The sequence below is a fragment of the Panthera tigris genome, chromosome B4, assembly GCF_018350195.1.
Source record: "Panthera tigris isolate Pti1 chromosome B4, P.tigris_Pti1_mat1.1, whole genome shotgun sequence".
Lineage (NCBI taxonomy): Eukaryota > Metazoa > Chordata > Mammalia > Carnivora > Felidae > Panthera > Panthera tigris.
In genome coordinates, this window is record NC_056666.1 from 44873506 (window position 1) to 44894939 (window position 21434).

The 21434-nt window shown below is 38.6% G+C and overlaps 2 protein-coding genes across 2 annotated transcripts; both read right to left on the bottom strand.

Moving 5' to 3' along the window:
• Positions 1 to 693: 693 nt before the first annotated feature.
• Positions 694 to 1632, bottom strand: LOC102969999 (taste receptor type 2 member 42-like). The gene has a single exon (XM_007076319.1). It carries the CDS (start codon positions 1630 to 1632, stop codon positions 694 to 696), a length of 939 nt encoding a protein of 312 aa, XP_007076381.1.
• Positions 1633 to 8161: 6529 nt separating this feature from the next.
• On the bottom strand, positions 8162 to 9130 carry LOC102969714 (taste receptor type 2 member 42-like). Its single transcript, XM_007076318.2, has one exon. The coding sequence runs from the start codon at positions 9128 to 9130 to the stop codon at positions 8162 to 8164; it is 969 nt and encodes a 322-aa protein (XP_007076380.2).
• Between the last annotated feature and the right edge of the window lie 12304 nt (positions 9131 to 21434).

Consider the following 21434-nt stretch of genomic DNA (forward strand, 5'->3'; position numbering starts at 1 on the left):
CACAATATTCCCTTGTAAACTTTCCCTTCTTATCCCTGGTGAGTGAGTTGGTTGTGTTTGTCCTCTTTGACAAGATACACAAATGTTCATATAATCAATCCTTACATGCAGACACACACCCCACACAAACCCAGTGTCTAAGTGCATAAAGTAGACATAAAAGCATTATTCTACACTTAGGGATAATTATTCAATTTCTTTTTATAGATTAAGTCAATTTTTTTGTCTTATTCAACAAATGTAGTGTCTATTCTAGCTTGGATTCATAGTGACAGTCTGTTCCTTTGTTTTAAAAGTTATGTCTTTGTTACGGGACCGTGCTTCTGGCATTTTTATTCCTTTCTTTTTAACTTAGTATTGTACAAATATTCCACCTCGTTCAACTCGGAGAGGATTTTCTTTTCTAAATAATCATTTTTTCTCACATATGAATGTAATAAATATCTGCTAGCATGTGTAACATTAATACATGTTGCATTATAAATTTTATATTCATACTGACTCAAGTATTTTCTTGTTACCAGCAAGTTTTACAATGGCAATCATGTTTGCTTATTAAGTTTATAGGTCATTCTAGGGAAAGTCTGTGATGTTTAATAGTATCTAAAAAGCATCCAGTGAGAAAAACAAAAGTTAAAATGGATCTTCAATGTTCATCATTAATTCTCTTGGGTTATAGAAAATTCTGGAAATCTATGAAGCTAAAGGTTTCACCATTTTCAGGTGGCAATTGAGATGCCACAGTAGTCCTAAAGCAGTTTGTCTCAGTTTGCTGTTTCCAAAAATGAGGATCAATGAGTGGCCTGAAGGAAAAAGAGCCGATGTCAACGTGACCACCAAATTGGCATGATGTTTCTTCAGTAAAAGGAAAATCCAACCTGTTAACTGGATGGAAAAAAAATGAACCGTGGAGAGGAGGAGGAAAGACATCACCATTTTCATGGCCCTTCTATGGGCCTCTGTGCTGAAGTCCCTCGAGCTGGAGTTCAGTTGCATGTTCCTGGTATGTCTCATCAAGGAGAGAAATAAAAGGAGCAGTGAGGTCAGGGACAGAAGGAAGGGGATTAAGTAGATGAAACTGAGAATAACCAAGCTGTTAAGATACACAGTTTTACTTACATCTAGGGGCCGAGTTGAGTTTCTTTCATAGTTGTGGTAGATGGTAGCCCAGAGATCAGAAAATCCAACTAATAATTTGTAGTTGAAAACCAGTAAGAATAAAGACCCCAGAGGAAGCACAAGGAGCACCCTGCTAATTCTTTGCCTCAGCCAGGTGAAACAGCGGTGGGAGAAATTGGCTATCCTAAAGAAATAGAAAACACTCAAGCAGGTGGCAAACCAGGTAGCTAGGTGATTGGTCACTGTCCAACAGATACTAACAGCGGTAGCTAGTTTCTCAATGTTATATAGATGTGGCCAAAACACCATTACAAGCGAATCGAATAGTATCATCCAAAGAAGAATGATTCTGGAGACAGCCAGGCTGGTGAGGATGCAGTCAGCTGGCGAGAGCTTTCGATGCTTCACCCAGTCAATGCAGTTGACGAGTACGATGAAACCATTCCCCAACATTCCAATCATGAATGCTCCTACTGCTGCTGTCAGAAAGGTATTTTCGATTCCAGATGGCATTTCTGTAGAAAGAATCCAGGAAGCTAGCCCTATGTTTCACTGATTGTTGTTGTTGTTGTTCTGTCAAACGTTGGAGGGTAAAGTCCACTTTGATACCTTTCACTTTGATATTAAAAATGCTCAGATACTATCTCATTGATCTTCACGAAAGATCTTTCTCTTTGGTTCCAGCTGTAAGTCCGAGCTTTACACAAGGAGATCCGGTCTCACAGACCTAAATGAAAAACTTTAATGTAACTTCTAATCAGCTACTGATTTCCAAATTAAACAGTAAATGTTCCCACTCATCACTGGCACTGACAGCAGTGTTCCGCTTGTGAGGACATCTGGAAGAATAAAGTCAAATATGGGAACATGCAAATACGAGGCGATTTCTTTACACTGATTTGCACTTTCCTTTCTTTTATTTTTTTAATGTTTATTTTTGAGAGAGAGAGAGAGAGAGAGAGCATGAGCAAAGGAGGGAGAGTAGAGAGAGAGGGAGGCACAGAATCCAAAACTGGCTCCAGGCGTTGCTGCTATCGGCACAGAGCCTGACACAGGGCTCGAACTCACAAACCATGAGATCATGACCAGAACCGAAATCGGATGCTTAACTGACTGAGCCACCCAGCCGCCCCAGCGCTTTCCTTTTCAATGGAAAATACCATTTGGGTGGCACATGGGTGGCGCGGTCAGCAAAGCGTTGGACTCTTGATCTCGGCCCAGATCATGATCTACGGTTTGTGAGATTGAGCCCAGCATGGGGCTCTGTGCTGACAGTGTGGAGGCTGCTTGGGATTCTCGAAAGAAAGAAAGAAAGAAAGAAAGAAAGAAAGAAGAAAATACAATTTGGATTCAGGTTGCTTAATTTTAATAGAATTCTCAGGCACTATTCATTAAATCCATTTGATAAAACCCATCATATTTCAGACACTATTATAGATGTGGTAAGCGTAATAAAGAGAAGTAACGTCAAGGAGCTCACAGGGTATTAGGAAAAGCAACGTCAAATAAACTGTTACCATTGAATGTGACAGAAGTTTGACCAAAATGTAACTTGCCACACAGAGAAGGGTGCTACAAAATCTACAGCCAAAAGTTCTGGTTTCACCAGGATAGTGACGACTGGATGGGATCTTGAAACTTTTCAGGATTTCCTGAAGAAATAGACACAAAGGGAAATGATCTTCCAGAAGGGTATAAAACCATATGCAAAGGTACCAATATCAGACCTATTTGAGCTGTTACTCTGAATTTTTTGAGCTTTCTTCTCAATCAGTTACTGCCTATTTGATTCTGAATAAGCTCTTGTCAACTGAGAGGGAAAAAATAGTAAGAAAAAAATAGAGTAGAAAAAAAAAATGGAGGAGTGGGGAGTGGGAAGGGGTTCTTTTCATTTATCCTGCTTTTGGTAAAATCTTTTGTCTCATAAAAAATTCAGTTACAGTAAAATTTATTTTAGTTTGGTTTTGGTTTCAACAAACAGGTAACTTTAATACAATCGTCTTTCAACCTCAACCGCAAGGTTCTCTCTCCTATTGAGAGAACTTTAGGTGTACGTACGTGTGTTATATTAATAATTAATATATGTTAATGTCTGTGAGCCAACCCCAGGGAATCTTACTTAATTGTCTAGGATATATTGTTGGCACCCATTGAGAACTCCTCCATACATGGTTTAAAGTACCTTCTGAACCCAGGCAAAAATCTTTGTACCTGAAAGCTGCAAATCTATGAAGATTCTCCAGGAACGAGACAGGAATTTTGCCCCCTAGCCCTCTGACAATGCATTCCCCATTCATCCAATTTTGACTCTGGTTAAAACTACCTGTTTTGTGTTGGCCTCAGACTGTCAATAGTGATGCTCTACATTGCCAATGCCTGAACACTCAAAGGCCACGCCAGAAGTCACAGGGCACCAAAGGGAGCACCGACCTGGTGTTCTGCTTTTATGCACATTGAGAGTGGGGGCCTAGGATTTTACAGGCACCAAAAACATAATGTCAGGCATGTAGACTAGGTGACCTTAGCTACCAAGTACCTCTACGATCACATTAAGCTCCAGGACAGAAGGGACTATTTTGTTGTCCACCGATGTGGACAGGGAGGGGCTGGCAAACAGTAAACCCTCAATAGCTATTGGTTAAATGAATGAATACTAACTTAGTTGGTAATCCTATTGGGAGCAGAGAAAAAGAGACCAATGAATGAGACTCGACTGTGCAAACAAGTATAAGAACAAGAAACGAAAGCAACTCTTTAAAATTGGAGAAAGTTCTATGACATATGTGTGAATTCACGCACAATTTCTGTACTAACCTGGAAATGACTGACCCTGCTCTCCAGCCTTTCTGGTTGAAAGCCAGAAGTCATACCGAATCATAAAAGGTGTAGCACCCAGGAGGTGGGGACTTTTTTACTTTTCTTCATGAAAAAGAAGTACTTCCAGGCAAGGGAGTTGGAGACGGTTAGAGAATTCTATATTTTGTTTTTTAATTTTAATTTTCTAATCTTTAATTTTTAGAGAGAGAGAAAGCATGCACGAGCTGGAGAAAGAGACAGGAAGAGAGAAAGAGAGAGAGAGATAGAGAGAATCCCAAGCAGCCTCCATGCTGAGCAGACATAAGGCTCAGTCACATGACCCTGGGATCATGACCTGAGCTGAAATCAAGAGTCGGACACTCAACCAGCTGAGCCACCCAGGTGTCCCCAAAACTCTGTATTTTGTGTCAGGAAACCAAGAAGGCCCTAGAGATCACTGATATTTCCAGATCTATCTTAAAATAGAAGTTGTTATACTTGATAAAGAAAAAGTATTATTGCATGTATAAACATAAGGTATATTATTACAAAATGCTTGGGCAGATAATTAATTAAACTTATGTGTATGATACAGTGACAATCCCAAATAGTCTGAACTTCCAATGATGACTGATTTAAATCCGAAAACGTATGAACACTTACGTTATAGTCATCAGTTGAAAGAGAGACAATTCTTCTAAGCAATTGTGAGAAAATACATTTGGAAGCCTATGTTGGCCTATTTCAAACAAAATGCTGACTTCCTGAGTGATAGGGAGTGATACTTATATAGTGATGAACTAACACTTATGTGGGTTTAAATAAAGATGGTTCAACTGAATATTTTATGAGGTCCTATCATTAATACCACCTTGGGGGTGGGGGCGGGGCTTGAGTTCTTCCTGTTTCCTCCCCGTGTCTGTGACATCTCCAGTGAAAAAATATACCTGACCTTTCTGTTGGATTCTTTCTGGTTGCCTTTCCCTCCCCAAGCCCGCATGTTTAGATCTCCTGACAGTCTCAGAGAAGCGGGCAACAAATGTTGCCCTGTGATGCTCTCTCCCATCCTATCAATAGCAAGCTTTTCCATTCATTTGCAAACACAGAAGTAGCTTCCTAGTTCTTTTTGAATTGCAGTGAGGAACTTTCATGCACTGAACTTGATAGTCACTGCATTAAAGTACTGGCCTTTGTGGGGTTTTTGTTTGTTTGTTTGGGTTTGGTTTTGTTTTGTTTTTAAGTAAAAGAGAACTTCAGTGTTTCTTTGGCTGGACCCTAGTTGAAGAAGCAATTAGCTGGGGCAAGGGCCACCGCCTGAAGGGACGGAGATTTCATCTTTCACAAATGGAGACTATTTGCCCAGCGTAATCACTGCTTACATGAACAACCTTTCATGTTTCATCGTAGATTTTTGTTTCACTTAGCATATTCTTTTAGTTTTCAAAACTGAAGGCCATGGGTCTTTTCCCCTCAAAGTCCTTAGGGGGCAAACATCCTCACTGGCTCTTTCTCATGACAACCTAAGACAGGGCCAGTCTAACTGATACCAACCTCCACACTGGCAAACCTGTCTCACGCTCAAAATAAGAATGATTGGGTATTTCCACCGTCTTCTGAGGCTGTGTTAATATTGATGGAAAAAAAATAAAAAATAAAATTTGAAAAGCTGTAGTCTATAAGTGTACAAGGAGACAAAAGACAAGTTTGCCTGTATGTGTTTTTCAAATTCCTCAAACTTTTCAAATCAATTTGTTCTTGTGAAGATTGGTCTTAAGGTCCTGAATAGGATATGGAGTTACTCTAGGCAACATATCCGGTGTCTCAAATGACAGAATTGGGAAGACCCTGCAATGATGCGCATGTCCCTCAAAGGCATCCCTGGCTCAGAGGAGATGGGGTCTAATCAAGATCTTATGAGAGAAGCCACCTACTGGCAGATAGCAGACAAACCACCAGAGACCTTGAGGAAATTTGCATGCCTTTCTCAGAGATCAGTAGAGGTATGGGTTTCTATATGGCACATTCATCACCAGGGTTCATGAAAACTGTCTTGCTGTGCTTGATTTACGTCTTATCAGTTGCCTCCAGTAGTCACCCTGAGGATCAGAGATACGACCATTTCAGCAGTAGAAACAAGTTATTTGTTCCTCTTCCATAAATCACCTGGTAGACAAATGGAAAGAACCAATCATTACACCAGAATATTTAACTGAACATTTATTTGATGGGGGAGAAGAATAGTTAACAAGAAATCAGTGACAATCTCCATCTTTCCCCAACACTTTGGTCCCAGGGTAGGATACAATTATGGATATTTCTTCTCTGGGTGGATGACACTGGCCATGCCTGTGTTGGGAGTGGCTCTTCTTGGATCGTGGCTCAGCTGCTGTTGAGTCCCCCATGACATCTCTTGTTACGGGGAAAGTAGAGATGCAAGGCTCGATCTCACTCGCTCTTCAAATACAATCTACAGTACATCAGTTGCAATGACCCCAGCCTATGACCTTGTCTTCTTTTACTAGTCCTTTGCTTTGTCAAGACTAGAGCCCTATTCCTTATAGTTCCATCTCCCTGACTTTGTTGCATGAGTGTTGACTCACTCCAAGTTAAACATTCACTCACTTATCCCTAAGGCCTACTTCTTAGAAAGAAGAGCTGCTAAAAAATTAGCTCAATCACTTTATCTTGCGTACCAAAGAAAAGTTTCATAATGCTAAAAATTAAACAATGTGCTTGGTTACCATCTTATAAATAGTATAAGATTATGTCTAAGTCATTTCTATGAAAGGCTATCTAAAACAAAACAAACTCAATGCCTGAATCTAAAGGTACTCAGCCTGATTTGCATATTCGCTTTTACCAAAGCCAGATAATTACAGTGATGATCGGACAAAATACTAAGTTAAGGGCCAAATAAATAAATCTTCTTTTGTAAAATGTAAATTACTTAGGAAAAATGGTAAAATATGTCTTATGATTAAAACCGTTATCCACATCGTTATTGTTATCAATACACAGAAGCACCACACAGCCTAGACATGTTAGAGGTTTAGTTTTCTAAATACGGCGAGGGAGGACAGGGAGAAATGTTCATAATTCTAACACCATTCCAGGTCCAGGGAGCAGCCCTAGAACAATGTCCGTACCTACAGGTCCGTCAAGACTAATTTACAACCCACGTATTTATCATCATTTAATTACAACTTTTTGTTTCTTTAACGCAATCTAAAGAATACATCGAAAGTAAACCCTTAGGGTTTACTAAGGAAGTAAACCCTAAGAAACCCTAAGTAAATTCTTCATTTTTTAAAAAAGTGTATTTATTTTGAGAGAAAGGGGTGCGGGAGGGGCAGAGAGAGAGAGAGAGAGAGAGGGAGAGAGAATCCCAAGCAGGCTCCACAGCCAGCGTGGTGCCCGATGGGGACTCCATCTTAGGCTGTGAGATCATGACCTGAGCCTAAACCAAGAGTCAGACACTTGACTGACTGAGTCGCCCACGCGACCCAAGAATTCTTCATTTTTAAAGAATTCCATTATATATAGCTGCATAGCATCTGTATAATATTAAAATCTACAACATCATGTTCAAAATGTTATAGTAAACTTTTCTACCCTTAACTTTATTTAGAATTTGTCGTTACTGTATCTAAATTTAGGTTATGATAGTCAAAATACCACTTTCAAATTAAGATTAGCATTATAAGCATGTGTTTCTAGTTTATTTTGTTTTGCACTATGAATATTATTTTCAAATAACTCATTCCCATGTTATCAATAAGACTTCTAATGACAATGAAAAGCTTTTTCATTTAAAAAAAATTAAGCCTTTACCCTATGAGGTCATGTTTTTCCCATCTCTGACTTTAGTTGCTCAATTAACTTTTCTATCACCATTTTATAGATCATCTACCTAGTGAATAGTAATTTATCTTGATTTCTAAAATACGACATGCTTCTGACATGTAATATGAATTACAATTACATAAATCTTTTGCATATAAAATTAAATAATTTAGATCCTCTTTGAAAGCCTATTTGCGATTTTTAAATATTGGTAACCACTGTGTTAAACAAAACTGAATACTTTAAAAATTATATTGGCTGACCATGGGTCAATTATCATCAAAAGTAACTTTTTCTAGGGAAAATTTCATTAATGTTTGACAATACTTAAAGGAACCCTGTAGGGGGAAAAAAAAAGAGAAGTGAAATTGATCCTCAAAGACTCCTCATTAAGTCTTTATCTTTAGAAAGACCCTGGAACGTCTATCTGTAAAGACGAAACTGTTTTTTCTCTTTTCAAGGTGCTTTTAAGATGCCGCAGTACCTTCAAGGCTGTCTGTCTCAGTTTGCTGTTTCCCAGAATCAAAATTAATGAGTGGCCCGAGGGAAAGACATATATGGCCAACATGATAAACTTAGTGAACTTGTTGTTCCAAAATATCAAAAGCATCCAGTTTGTCAATTGGATGGAAAAAAAATGAACTGTGAAGAGGAGGAGGAAAGACATAACCATTTTAATGGCCCCCTTATGGGCCTGTGTGCTGGGGTCCCTGGAGTCCATGAACTTGAGCTGCAAATTTCTGATGTGTCTTACCAAGGACAGAAACAATAGGACCAGTGAGGTCAGGGACAGAACAATAGGAATGGTATAGGAAAAACTAAGAAGAATCAGGGTTTTAATGTAAAGGCTTTTACTGTCATTTATATGTAATGTCAGATTACTTTCATCCATCACATAGACGTTTAAGAAGAAATCATTCAATGATTCTAGCACCAGGAAGTCAAACAGCAGAAAGGGCAAAGAAAGGACAAGAATGGCAAGAACCACTCTGTTCGTTCTCCACTTCAGCCAGAGGAAGAAAGAGTGGGAGAAGTGAGCTATTTTAAGGAGGTAGAAAATGCTCAGGCAGGTGGTAAACCAGGTAGTCCAGTGATTAGTTATTCTCCAAAGCAAAGTAATAAGTTTTGCTGATTTCCAAGTGGAATAGAAAGGCGGAGATAGTGTCATTACAAATGATTGCCACAATGACACCAGCAGCTGAGTGATTCGGGAGAGAGCCAAGCAGGTGAGGATGAAGTCAACAAAAGAGATTTTTTGGTTCTTGATCCATTCAGAGCAGTTCACCACTCCAACGAACACATTCCCCGACATTCCAATTATGAATTCTGCTGTTGACAGCGTAAGAAAGATTTTATCCAGTCCGGCTAACATTTCCGCAGGAAAAAATCCAAATTTCTAACGTCGTGTCTCATTAGCAAATTTGTAATCAAACCGTCTCAGCACAGCATCCATTTCTGATAGTTACCTTCACCGTTGCGATTCCAGTGTTAACCAGAACCTTCTTCTGTTGGATACAGTCTCATATATATACATATATGGAAATTTCTCTGCTTTATTGTAATGCCGATCTTAATCCAGAACCATCTGCTAAGGGGTAGCATCCCATATACTTTCATGAAGATGGTTTTATTTATTTGAAAGAGCTACTCATTTCCAAACCAAACCGTTTGTGTTTCTATTTATAGTTGGCAAGGATTCAAATTTTCCACTTGAGGTAATGATCCAAAGGTTGAAGTCAAATTCGTTAGCATGCAAATATGGGCCAGATTCTTTTTCGCTGATTTGTGAAAAAAATTACCTCACCTGAAATACTATGCCATTTAGATCCAAATATTTTCGTTGTTTTTCATAGAAAGTTTTGAAATAATCTAATAATCTAAATCTAAATAAACTGTCCTAAAATTTAGTTATAATTCAATGAATATATCTTGAGTACCTGCTATGTGTCAGAGTCATTTCCAAAAGTAATATACTTTGCTACAAAAAAAAAAAAAAAGCATTAGGAGATCCAGAAAATAGTGAAAACACAGAAAGAAATAATAAGAAGTAAGAATAAAATGTAATGTGAACACAAAAAAGGTAACTATAAACATTACTGCTGGGGAAAGAGAAAAAAAGTGGTATTTTCCTCAGATTTTTTAGATAATTGGGATTTCAGGAGAGAACTAAGTTATATTTTGTACTGATCAAACAAAATACAAAAAGACGGCAAAACCCAAATTACTTTTCTGAAATTAAAGTCTTCTCACTGATAATTTACTGTAATTACAATGTTCTTCAGGTACCTCTGAGCAACATGTCTTCTGAGTAGTTAAACATATTCCCCAGTTTTGCTCTTTATTTTTGTACTTGTTCTATTTGTTTTGGCCAGAGATATAATGGTGTCCATCTAGCCTTAATTAACAGAAAATAGGTAGAAAATCATTGCAGATTAAATAAGGAAATAATAAACAAACATATCTGCTCTATGTTCTAGGAACAATGAGTTTGACACAAGCCATTAATGTACCAGAAATGAACTCAGAGTTACAGCTCTTGTGTGTGTTGGCATTAAGTGTTCTGGTGTTGCCAGACCACATCCAAAATAGTGAATGAAATTAAAAAAAAAAAAATTGAAAAATTAAAAATAAAATTAAAAACTTGGTCCTTGGCCCTTTTCAATGTTACTGTCACACTGCCAAATTAAATTCTATTAATTTTGTAAAGTGTATATTTCAAGAACAATGTTGTACAATGAACTATGGGTAAATTATTTTGTATGACAAAATTTTTGATTTAGAATAAATATTTAAAATTATAGGAAGAAAGAGAAAGAAAGGGAGGAAGGAAAGAAGGGAGGGAGAAAGGAAAAAGGAAAGGAAGAAAGGAATTTATTGGATACAGCAAGGCTGAAGGCAAATAAAGAAATTTGGTAGTAGCATTTTCGAAAGGAGAATGATAGCCTTGACTAAGATTAATGTCTAGAAATGGAGCGAAATTCATGGCTATGAGAAGCATTTAGGAGATGGAATCAGCAAGTCTTGGTGATGGATTTGGGGCTATAAAAAGGCAGAGAAGCCGGCACTTTCAAGCTTCTTCTTTTGCACCTGGATGCATGGAGTAGGAGGACCTGAAGGAATCCCTGGAGGGAGAGCAGCTCTAGAAGCAAGGGGTGGTCAGGGGCACCTGGGTGGCTCAGTGGGTGAAGCAGCCAACTTGGCTCAGGTCATGATCTCCCGGTTCTGTGAGATGTGAACCCCACATCCGGCTCTCTGCAGTCAGCATGGAGCTCACTTTGGGTCCTCTGTCTCTCTGTGCCCCTGCCCTGCTCCTGTTCTCTCTTTCTCAAAAATAAACTTTAAAAAAAAAACAAACAGGGGCACCTGGGTGGCTCAGTCGGTTAAGCGTCCGACTTCAGCTCCGGTCACGATCTCGAGGTCAGTGAGTTCAAGCCCCGCATCGGGCTCTGGGCTGATGGCTCGGAGCCTGGAGCCTGCTTCCGATTCTGTGTCTCCCTCTCTCTCTGCCCCTCCCCCGTTCATGCTCTGTCTCTCTCTGTCTCAAAAATAAATAAAAACGTTAAAAAAATTTAAAAAAACAAACAAACAAACAAACATAGTAGCAATGGGTGGGAGACAGAAGAAAAGTTGGAGAACGGTGAGTTCTGTTTTGAACATTTTCGGAGTATCTGTAAATCATCCAAGTGGAAAGATGGGGCAGTCACTTGGGTATTTGTGACTACAGCTCAGAAAAGAAATTGAGATTATAAACAGATTTGGGAGTCATCAGCACATACTCAATTCCATAAAAGGTGATGGATGAGCTCCACGGCCCTAAGGAACACCAGAGGATAAAGAAATCAAAGACAAAAGGCAGTCAGACAGAGAAAGGAAACCAAGAGGTCACAGGATTCAAAGCAACCATGAGCAAGGAGTGTTACAAAGAAACGGTAGCCAATTCTTCCTGATACTACCCTTCTTTTATAAGGAGGTAGCAAGGAGGTCCTTAGTTACTATGGAATATAACTATGGAATAGTTCAACTGAATAGAAACCAAACTGCCGTGTCAATGAGATCCCAAAAATGAAGCGTTAGAAACCCTATGCTTCTATACTTCTATATAGAAGTATACCCATATATGGCTATAATGCGATCAACACATTAGTAGATTAAAGGAGAAATACCAGGGGGAAAAAGTTTAACATAAATCTGCATTTATTCATAATAAATGTTCTTAGCAAACTGGGCATAGAATGCAATATTCTTTTTCCTGATAAAAAGCTGTGTACAAAACCCTAGAGGAAATATCGTACCCATGGATACGTTGCAATCATTCCCCCTGACTTTGGGGCCCAGTGAGCTAAAAACATCTCACTATATCTATTTTTTTGCAGGTTTTCACCAATCACAGTAAGACAAGAAAATGACATAAAAGATGTAAGATCAGAAAGCACAAAACAAAATTGACCTTATCCACAGACGATGATTGGATTACACAGATTATCCAAAAGGATTCTTCAATACATTGTTAAAATGCCCATTTGCAAGGTTTCTGGACACATAATAAATGTGCAAATATCTGTTCCATCTCTTCATATCATCAGCAAACAGTTAAAATGAAACACTCTCTTAAAAGATGAAATTTCCACAACCTCAACATACATCAAGTATCTAAGAATAATCATACACACAAAAAGTATGCAACACCTTTGTGGAGAATGTCAAAAAGTCTGAAATGGCTTTAGCATTTTTTTAGCCAGTATGTATTAATTACACACTAGATGTAATCAAAGCCTTAGATTTGTTAAAAACTTTAAACCGTTATTACACACATTTTCCCATTTTAGGTATGCGTCCAAGCACTTCAATTCTCTGACTTCATTGTTGAATATATTAAAGTTTCCTGCTTCATGTATAGGTCATGAATTTGTCTCAAGTTCAAAAACAACCGCTTCTAATATAGCACTGCCCTTCCCTATCTCACAGATAATCACCTCTCTTCCTTTCACCTAGTCCAGTCACTTGTTTTGAGTTTTTTGTGTTTGTTTAACCATCCCATAGGCTGCAGTTTTCCATGTGAGGCAATAAGGGATGAGATCATCTCTTGTTTGCTAATGTGCAAATACAGACTGAGGTCCTGTCATTCTTTTTGCATTTTCTTTGCCTAACAAATTTATATCTGTATCTTTCGCTATGGAGGATAATTAAAGCTATTTATAGTCCTCAAAACTTGGTTAGGATGACAAAAGTAAAGCAAATGTTAACTATCCAATAGAATTTTCTTCTAGAGTACCTTAGTATTCATTGAAAGTACTTGGATCTAGGGGCACCTGGGTGGCTCAGCGGGTTAAGCCTCCGACTTCTGACTTCCGTTCAGGTCATGATCTCACGGTTCATGAGTTTGAGCCCTGAATCAAGCTCTGTGCTGACTGCATAGAGCCTGCTTGCGATTTTCTCTATCCCTCTCTCTCTGTCCCTGTCCCGCTTGCACTTTCTCTGTCTTTCTCAAAATAAGTGAATAAACTTTAAAAAATAAATAAAAATAAAAAGATAAAGAACTTGGTTCTAAATAATGGGTGTAAGTTGATTTTATAAAATCAACTAAAATGAGCTGTGTGCGTGTTGTAAGACTCAGTCCCCCAGAAACAAATGTTGGATTTATTAAATAGGGTTCCTACAGCCAGTAGTAATTATGCCATAGAGAAAGGGACCTTGGAGAAAAGTTGGCTTGGTTTCCATGAACAGAAGTAGATGGAGGTGTGAAGAGCTCTCTTCTCTGAATGTAACGCAGTTGGTGTTCGAAAAAAAAAACCAAAACTTTTTTTTTTCATTAGAATGAAACTGTGATATTTAGCCCTACTTTTAGGGCTGTCCCAGAGATTAAAAAGATATGGATCCAAAATGCTTCAGACATAGCCCTTATGGAGCCATTTTACACTATTCCACCTTTAAACTGTGTCTACTCCATGGATGACCCTCAAATCTGTTGTGAGGAGATGGGATGCCGGATGATTGGGCCATTGATGCCATTTTGATCCTTTCTATTTGTCCCAAGCACCCAATATATGAGGTCGTTTTCAATGTGCATGGTGTTAAGAATGATCACTGTGAACACAGGATGGGGTTATCAAAATAGGCTGTAAAACCCTGCAGTCACTCTATGGGATTTCAACCTACATCCAACCTTTCCCCCGATCTAATCAATGGAGTATGTTGTTGTTATTGTTGTTTGTTTTTCCTTTTCTTTCTTTCTTTCTTTCTTTTTTAATGATCTAAACCTGTGGTGTTAAAGCTTTGCCTCCAAAGATAGGCTTTGTCTTCATTTTCTACTCTTTATTTTCTTTTTAAATTTTTTTTTAACGTTTATTTATTTTTGAGACAGAGAGAGACAGAGCATGAACGGGGGAGGGTCAGAGAGAGGGAGACACAGAATCTGAAACAGGCTCCAGGCTCTGAGCTGTCAGCACAGAGCCTGACGCGGGGCTTGAACTCACAGACCGCGAGATCATGACCTGAGCCGAAGTCGGACACCCAACCGACTGAGCCACCCAGGCGTCCCCATAAGTTCCTTATAAAAGTTTATGTGTGTATAAAATGAGTTCATATAAAAAAGTTTTTAAATGCTAAATAATGTAAGTCAAGTCTCTTACAAAATTATTATGAGAAAAAGAAGGAATAAGAAACAGAATAACATCCCTATAGATAGTGAAAGCACTTCAAAAAGATGTGCCCACAGAAAAGATTTTTTAAAAAACCCTTTTGATAGAAATGAGATAACAGAACTCAGAAAAGAATGAGAAATAAAAGGAAAAAAAATCACAATACAAACTATATCCGAGCTAGAAGGAACACAAAATGAGAACACATGACAAATAGTCCCTTAAAGGAAGCTGAAGATAAAAAAGAAGAAAACATTTAAAATCACAAAGGAATGAAGAAAAAGATAAAGGAATTTTAGAGAAAATAACAAGTGTTGAAAAGTAGTCTGAGAAGAGCTAAATTACAGTTAATAAGGGCCCCTAAAGAAGAAAACCACAGCGAGGTAAAAGAACAAATTTGGAAAACACTAACTCAATACATTTTTGTGAAAAAAATTTTTTAAAGGATTTGAAACTAGTAATTAAAAGAATTATCTGAAAATCTGAGAATACTGACCCTAGTATGATCAGTATTGATCACTGACCCTACTGATCCTAGTATGATCTCTGGACTTTAAAGAAAAAGAAAAAAAATTCCATGCACATTTCTGAGACATTGCAAATGACTTACCAGGAATAAAAGTAGATCACCCTAAGAGTTTTCAATAATAACACTCCTTGCTGCCAAAAGAACGTAGAGTAATATATTAAAGAGGCAAAAACAAAGAAAATGTGATTTTCTATCTGCAAAACTGACATTCTGGCAAAAAGGAGTACAGGAGCTGTCCTTAACTAGGGGAATATTGTTCTCTTGAGCCCTTCCTAAAGCGTTTACTGGAGAATGAGTCTTAGACAGCAAAAATGCCTAGAAAGAATCAGTATAGGTATTGATAGAACATTAAACATACAGTCACTTGTACAACTAAAACTTAGTGAAGGTTAATGGAGAGAAAGTAATAGTTATACGATATGACCATGTGGATATGGGAGCATTATTTATTTATTTATTTTTCAAATATTTATTTATTTGTTTATTTTTTTTTAAAAATTTTTTTCAACGTTTTTTATTTATTTTTGGGACAGAGAGAGACAGAGCATGAACGGGGGAGGGGCAGAGAGAGAGGGAGACACAGAATCGGAAACAGGCTCCAGGCTCCGAGCCATCAGCCCAGAGCCTGACGCGGGGCTCGAACTCACAGACCGCGAGATCGTGACCTGGCTGAAGTCGGACGCTTAACCGACTGCGCCACCCAGGCGCCCCTGTTTATTTATTTTTGAGAGAGAGGGACAGACAGACACAGCACGAGCTGGGAATGGCAAAGAGAGGGAGACACAGAATCCCAAGCAGGCTCCAGGCTCTGAGCTGTCAGCACAGAGCTCAGTGTGGGGTTTGACCTCACAAGCCGTCAGACCATAACCTGAGCCAGAGTCGATGCTTAACCCACTGAGCCATCCAGGCACCCGGGGAGCATCATTTAAAAATAGGAGGGGAGGGGTGCCTGGGTAGTTGGTCGGTTAAGCATCCCGATCTTGATCTCAGGGTTGTGAGTTCAAGTCCTGCATTGGGTTTTGTCCTGGTGTAAAGCCTACCTAAAATAATAATAATAATAATATAAAATACATAAGATAAAAATAAAAATAGGAGGGGAAAATGAGAGAATATGCAAAAAATTATCATAAAATGTTACTGCTGTAAGAAATTGTAGTGTTGTTTAGAATTAATTAGAATTAATTAGTAAATTAGATTAATATTATTATTCTAAGTCTGTTTACATAATGTGAACCTATTCTATCATCTCTATGTCCCTTTAATTTTTCAATACGTTAAGAATCCATATATTCTCAGACATTTAAAAAAAAAAAAACCCTCGCATGCAAGGCATCGAAATTAATACGGTGATACGCAGTGTGTTTTACGATATTTCTTTGAGTAGAAAAACGAAGGGGTGATAGAACACTTTGAATTACCTCTAGATCTTTTGACGTCCTGAAATTGCTACCTCGCTGCTTGTTTTAAAAGGACAATTTTTGCTTTTCAGCTTTCAGTAAGGCCCAAAGGCACCACAGGTTTTACATCGGTTAATTTGAGGACATTAGCAGTCTCAACATGCGACACATTTAAGACACGCCATCAGGAATTTAACTCCTCTTGGCCTTGGAGACCTGACAATTCGGCAGCCTTTCAACCGCGTGTCTGAGCCCAGGATCTAATGCCATCTTTCCCCAACAAGGAAATGTCATGCGTAAGAAACACCCTTGTTTCTCACAGTTGTCTGTAACCATTTTTGGCAGAGTAACTTCCCCTAATCGGCTACAACGTTTAAATCTTATCTCAACTGGTACGTCTGCCGCTTGAAGAATAAAAGACGTCGCTGTTCTCAACTCTACAGCGGTGCTGGCAGCAGTGTGCCCTGTGTTATGTAACAGGTCCCATTCTTAAGTTAATTCAGAATCTGAGATAGGAGTCATAAAAAAACTATTGTCCTGCCCTTCTGTTAATTGATGATGCCCGATGCATCACAAGGAAATTAATTCCATCAGTAAACTCTGCGGAGGCTTCCATTCCTTTCTCGAATCTCCTGCAAACACTGTCTTCTTGGGTATTAGGATATTTGGTTAGGAGTCTTTTCCGGCTGTCTTGCACCATCCGCTGTCCCTACAGCAGGAATGACCTTTGGGTTTCCACACTCATTTCCGTACACCAATTATTTATCGTTTTGAAACCATTTTCCAAAAGACTTACGATCACTGTCCAGAAAACAGTTGCCTTCGTCTCCGTACCTGTAACCTCAGGTATCTACGTACTATGCTACCTGCCTCTTAGGAGTTAGGACAGAAAATACACACAGCGTTTTAACCTGGTGTTGAATATAGTATGGCCCTGTGCTCAATATCGATGGAAGAAGCAGAATGCTGAAAATCCATGTTGTCAAAAATGCAGTGCATCTCAGTTATCCATCCTGACATTTTCTTTTCTTTTTCTTTTCTTTTTTTTTTTAACGTTTATTTATTTTTGAGACAGAGAGAGACAGAGCATGAACGGGGGAGGGGCAGAGAGAGAGGGAGACACAGAATCGGAAGCAGGCTCCAGGCTCTGAGCCATCAGCCCAGAGCCCCACACGGGGCTCGAACTCACAGACCGTGAGATCGTGACCTGAGCTGAAGTCAGACGCTTAACCGACTGAGCCACCCAGGCGCCCCCATCTTGACATTTTCGACAGGGTCATCTCCCACTCCCAACATGCATTCAACTCTGAGCTTGGAACACTCTGACCGATTCCTCAGCTGTACCGTCGTCTATATGCTTTCAACTATGAGTTTCCTTCCACCTTGTTTCTCTGTTAATCTATAGCTCATCCTTCTACCTCTAGGAGGGCTTCCTCACTTTCTAATGTGCAGTTAACACTCCCTGCGATTTTTTCAGAAATGTTACGAACTCATTCTTTTAAAGAGCGCTTTCAATCATTTCCAAGCAGTTGGGTCAAAAAGCAATGTAAACACATGTGTCCTATTTTGTTTTCTTGATCAAATCTCATGCACGATGATTGTTAATGGTTATATGAAATGACTGAAGAAAAAATTGTTCTCAGGTTTTCATTATTTGAAAAAGCTCTTAAATGAATTCATAAGAATATATGTTGATTTTTGTTTTGTTGTCTAAACTTAATTCTGCTTATACTGAATATTTTATTGTCAGAATAATGGTAGCTTTATAAAAACAAATGCAAGTTTTTCCCTTTCTCTATGCTGTAGAAGTGTCTAAATAGCATAATGGTCTATTCTTCAAAGGTTGAAAAGAATTAAATTTAAAAACATGTGGAACTGTCTTTTTTTTCTGTAATTTTCTGTAATTTTTTTTCTTTTTTAATTTTTGTTTTTATTTTATTTTTGTTATGAAGGTTATTGTCAAATTGGTTTCCATACAACACCCAGTGCTCATCCCAACAGGTGCCCTCCTCAATGCCCATCACCCACCCTCCCCTCCCTCCTACCCCCCATCAACCCTCAGTTTATTCTCAGTTTTTCAGAGTCTCTTATGGTTTGCCTCCTTCCCTCTTTGTAACTTTTCCCCCCCCCCCCTTCCTCTCCCCCAGGGTCTTCTGTTAAGTTTCTCAGGATCCACATAAGAGGGAAAACATATAGTATCTGTCTTTCTAACAGAGGTACTTTTTTAATAACATTGTCATTTTCATCCATGAGTGTTGGTCTGTTTGTGACAATAATATATTCTTGGTTCAGTTGTGTTCATTTATATTTTATTAAAAGTCTGTTTCAGTCAGAATTTAAAATTAGTTGGCATACAGTTGCACTATATATGTTTAATACATTTTATTTTATCAATCACGATTTCTTTGTTAACTAGGTTAGCCTACTGTTTATTTATTTACTCAATGCAAATACTCTTGGTTATATTTAAAATTTTTAAATTTTTATTCTAATTTTAGCTTTTTATTTTTGCCATTTTTATTCAGTTTATTTTGTTGTTCTTTTGCTGTCTTCTTGAATTTAATATTTATTTCACTTATTTTTCCAATATCTTACTTAGTAAATAAAATTATTTAATTCCATGAACTTTTATAAGTAAAATGTCGGTCAGATCCATAGATTTTAATATGTAGCATTCCCATTTTTGTAAATTCCTGAGTAGTTTATGATTTCACATTGAGTTAAATGATGTATGGTAAATGCTTAGCAAGTGTTACCTATTATTATTATCAGTCTAGGCTAAGAAAGGTAGAGACACTAACATAATTGTGGAATATGTATTTATAGAGAGTGAACATGAGATTAAAATATATGGACCAACATCATAATAGTGCAATCAGAATTTTTAGAGAAGTCTATGCAAAGTTTAATTCTTCCCAAAGACACTTGTGTTTATTTGCTCATTATGCCATCAGAATGCTTAGTGGATTCAGCAGACTCATCACTTCCACTTCACCTCTGGACCAGAGGAACCCAGTGCAATTCACTTACCGTCTCAGCACAAGTTAACCATTCTGACAATATTCGTCTCTCCTGGTAAGCCTATCCTTGGGAAACTGAAGCTTGAGAAGAATCTTCTTTCTTCACATTCAGAGAGCTTAGCACTTCTCAAGAAAGAGAAATGTCGTTCTTGAAAGAACTCAAGTATGAAATGTACATCTCACTACAAGGGCAATGGGAAAATCTGGGAGGGGGGATTAAGCCACATGATCTAATTTATATTTTTCAAAGATCTCTGACTGTCATGAGGAGACCTGATACGGGATGTGGTAGAATGCAGTGGGAGAGTGTGAAAGTCCTCCAGGAGAGAGAGATCGCTGCCTGAACGTGAGTCTTGGGGTAGAGATTATGGAAAAAGCCACATTCGGGGTTTATTTTGAAGGCAGAGCCGATTGCACTAGCTAATGGACAATGAGGAAAGATGAGTGGGCTGTAAAGAATGACTTCTATATTTTTGAACAATGCCTGAAACAACTGTCGTTAACTGAGAAAAGATTGGAGGAGGACAGGTTTTAGGATCTGGAAATCAGGAATTCTATTTGGGACATGGTAAGTAAAACCCACATATTAGAAGGCAAGTGGATTGCTTGATAGTTTCAGTTCCTCTTAAGGTGCCTAAGCTTCTGCTATGGTCTTGCTCATTGGTTCAAACCTGCCCTTCCTAGGTGGTAGTCTTCTCTTCCTCTGTTCATAGACAATATTTACTTTTTCGTTACACGCTGATCTATTTTACTCATTGCTGACGCTAAAGTTTAGTGAAAGGACCTGAGCTAAGTGATATTTTGAAAAATCACCTGCTCTCTTTCACTTCGAAGCTCAAGAGAAGGCTGCCTTCCAGCAGGACTACCCTTTCGCAGCCACCCACACAATGTGAGTAAGTGTGCCTGGCACTCTCCCCTCTGTGCCTTATCTCTGACCCTCCTATTCTGCCTGAAGATCTACCATCAACCTTATCGGAATTGCTCACCTCCAGTTTCCCTTCCCAAATGGTGTCTGGAGAAACCAGAGGCAGTCATCCCAATAACCCGAGGGGACCTATTAGCCCCAAGAAACTACTCCTTTCCTCCCACGAACCACTGCACTTCCCCACATAGCCAGAGAAGAATTGCCAACCAGGTATATAATCCCCTTTTCTAGAATATAACCATAGTAATGCCAGGAAAAGAAACCAACCTGCCGAGTCACCTTGCAAGGGCAACATTATCTGGGAAACCTTCTTGTAATATTATCTGCAACCATTTCAAAAGACCAGACCTAGGCACTCATGTGCATGACACAGAATCCACTCATCTGTATCCATCAAGGAGCCTGTCTTTTAGGATTTGGGGCTGCATGTGTTACCCCAACCAAACCATCCTCAGATTACCACTAGCCCTGCACAAAAACCAAACAATAACTGAGACTTATACTGGTTCTAAAATAAGTGTCAGCTAATGATCCTGGCTAATCATGATAGTCAACAAAAAAAAAAAAAAAAAAAAAAAAAAAAAAAAGGAGCAAGCAACTTCTAAATATAACAAAATAATCAGCAGCTGGAGAGAGGAAGGCAGGTAACTGGAAAGGCTTCTTGGAGACACCATAATACCTTGTTGCCAAATTAAAAAAGTAAAGGGAAACAACCCTAGCACAGAGTAGGATAGCCCCTGATTTAGAGGATTAAATTAAGGAATTCCTCCAAAATGTGTAACACCAACAACCACTAGATATAAGAGGGAAAATAAGCACAGGGAGGGATTGATTCAGGAGATGAACTATCAACAAATATGTTGCAGAAGAAGAATGGGAAGAAATGAGTGACAGAATATTGCCGAGAAAATTCCCTGTATTGAAGAACAATTTGAGAAAATAGCATAGAATAGCACAGAAACTGACTGAATAACAGAAGATCAGTGCAACACAATTGAGGCTTTGAAGGAGTATGACTACCTTGTTGGAGTACATAATTGTCGCCACTAAATCGTTCATGGCGGGGCGGGGGGGGGGGGAGTTCAAATTATTTCCTTAATGAAATAAAACCCAAATGGAATCTTACAGAAGATTTTAGAAAAAAGAAACAGCATGGAAGAAGTCCTA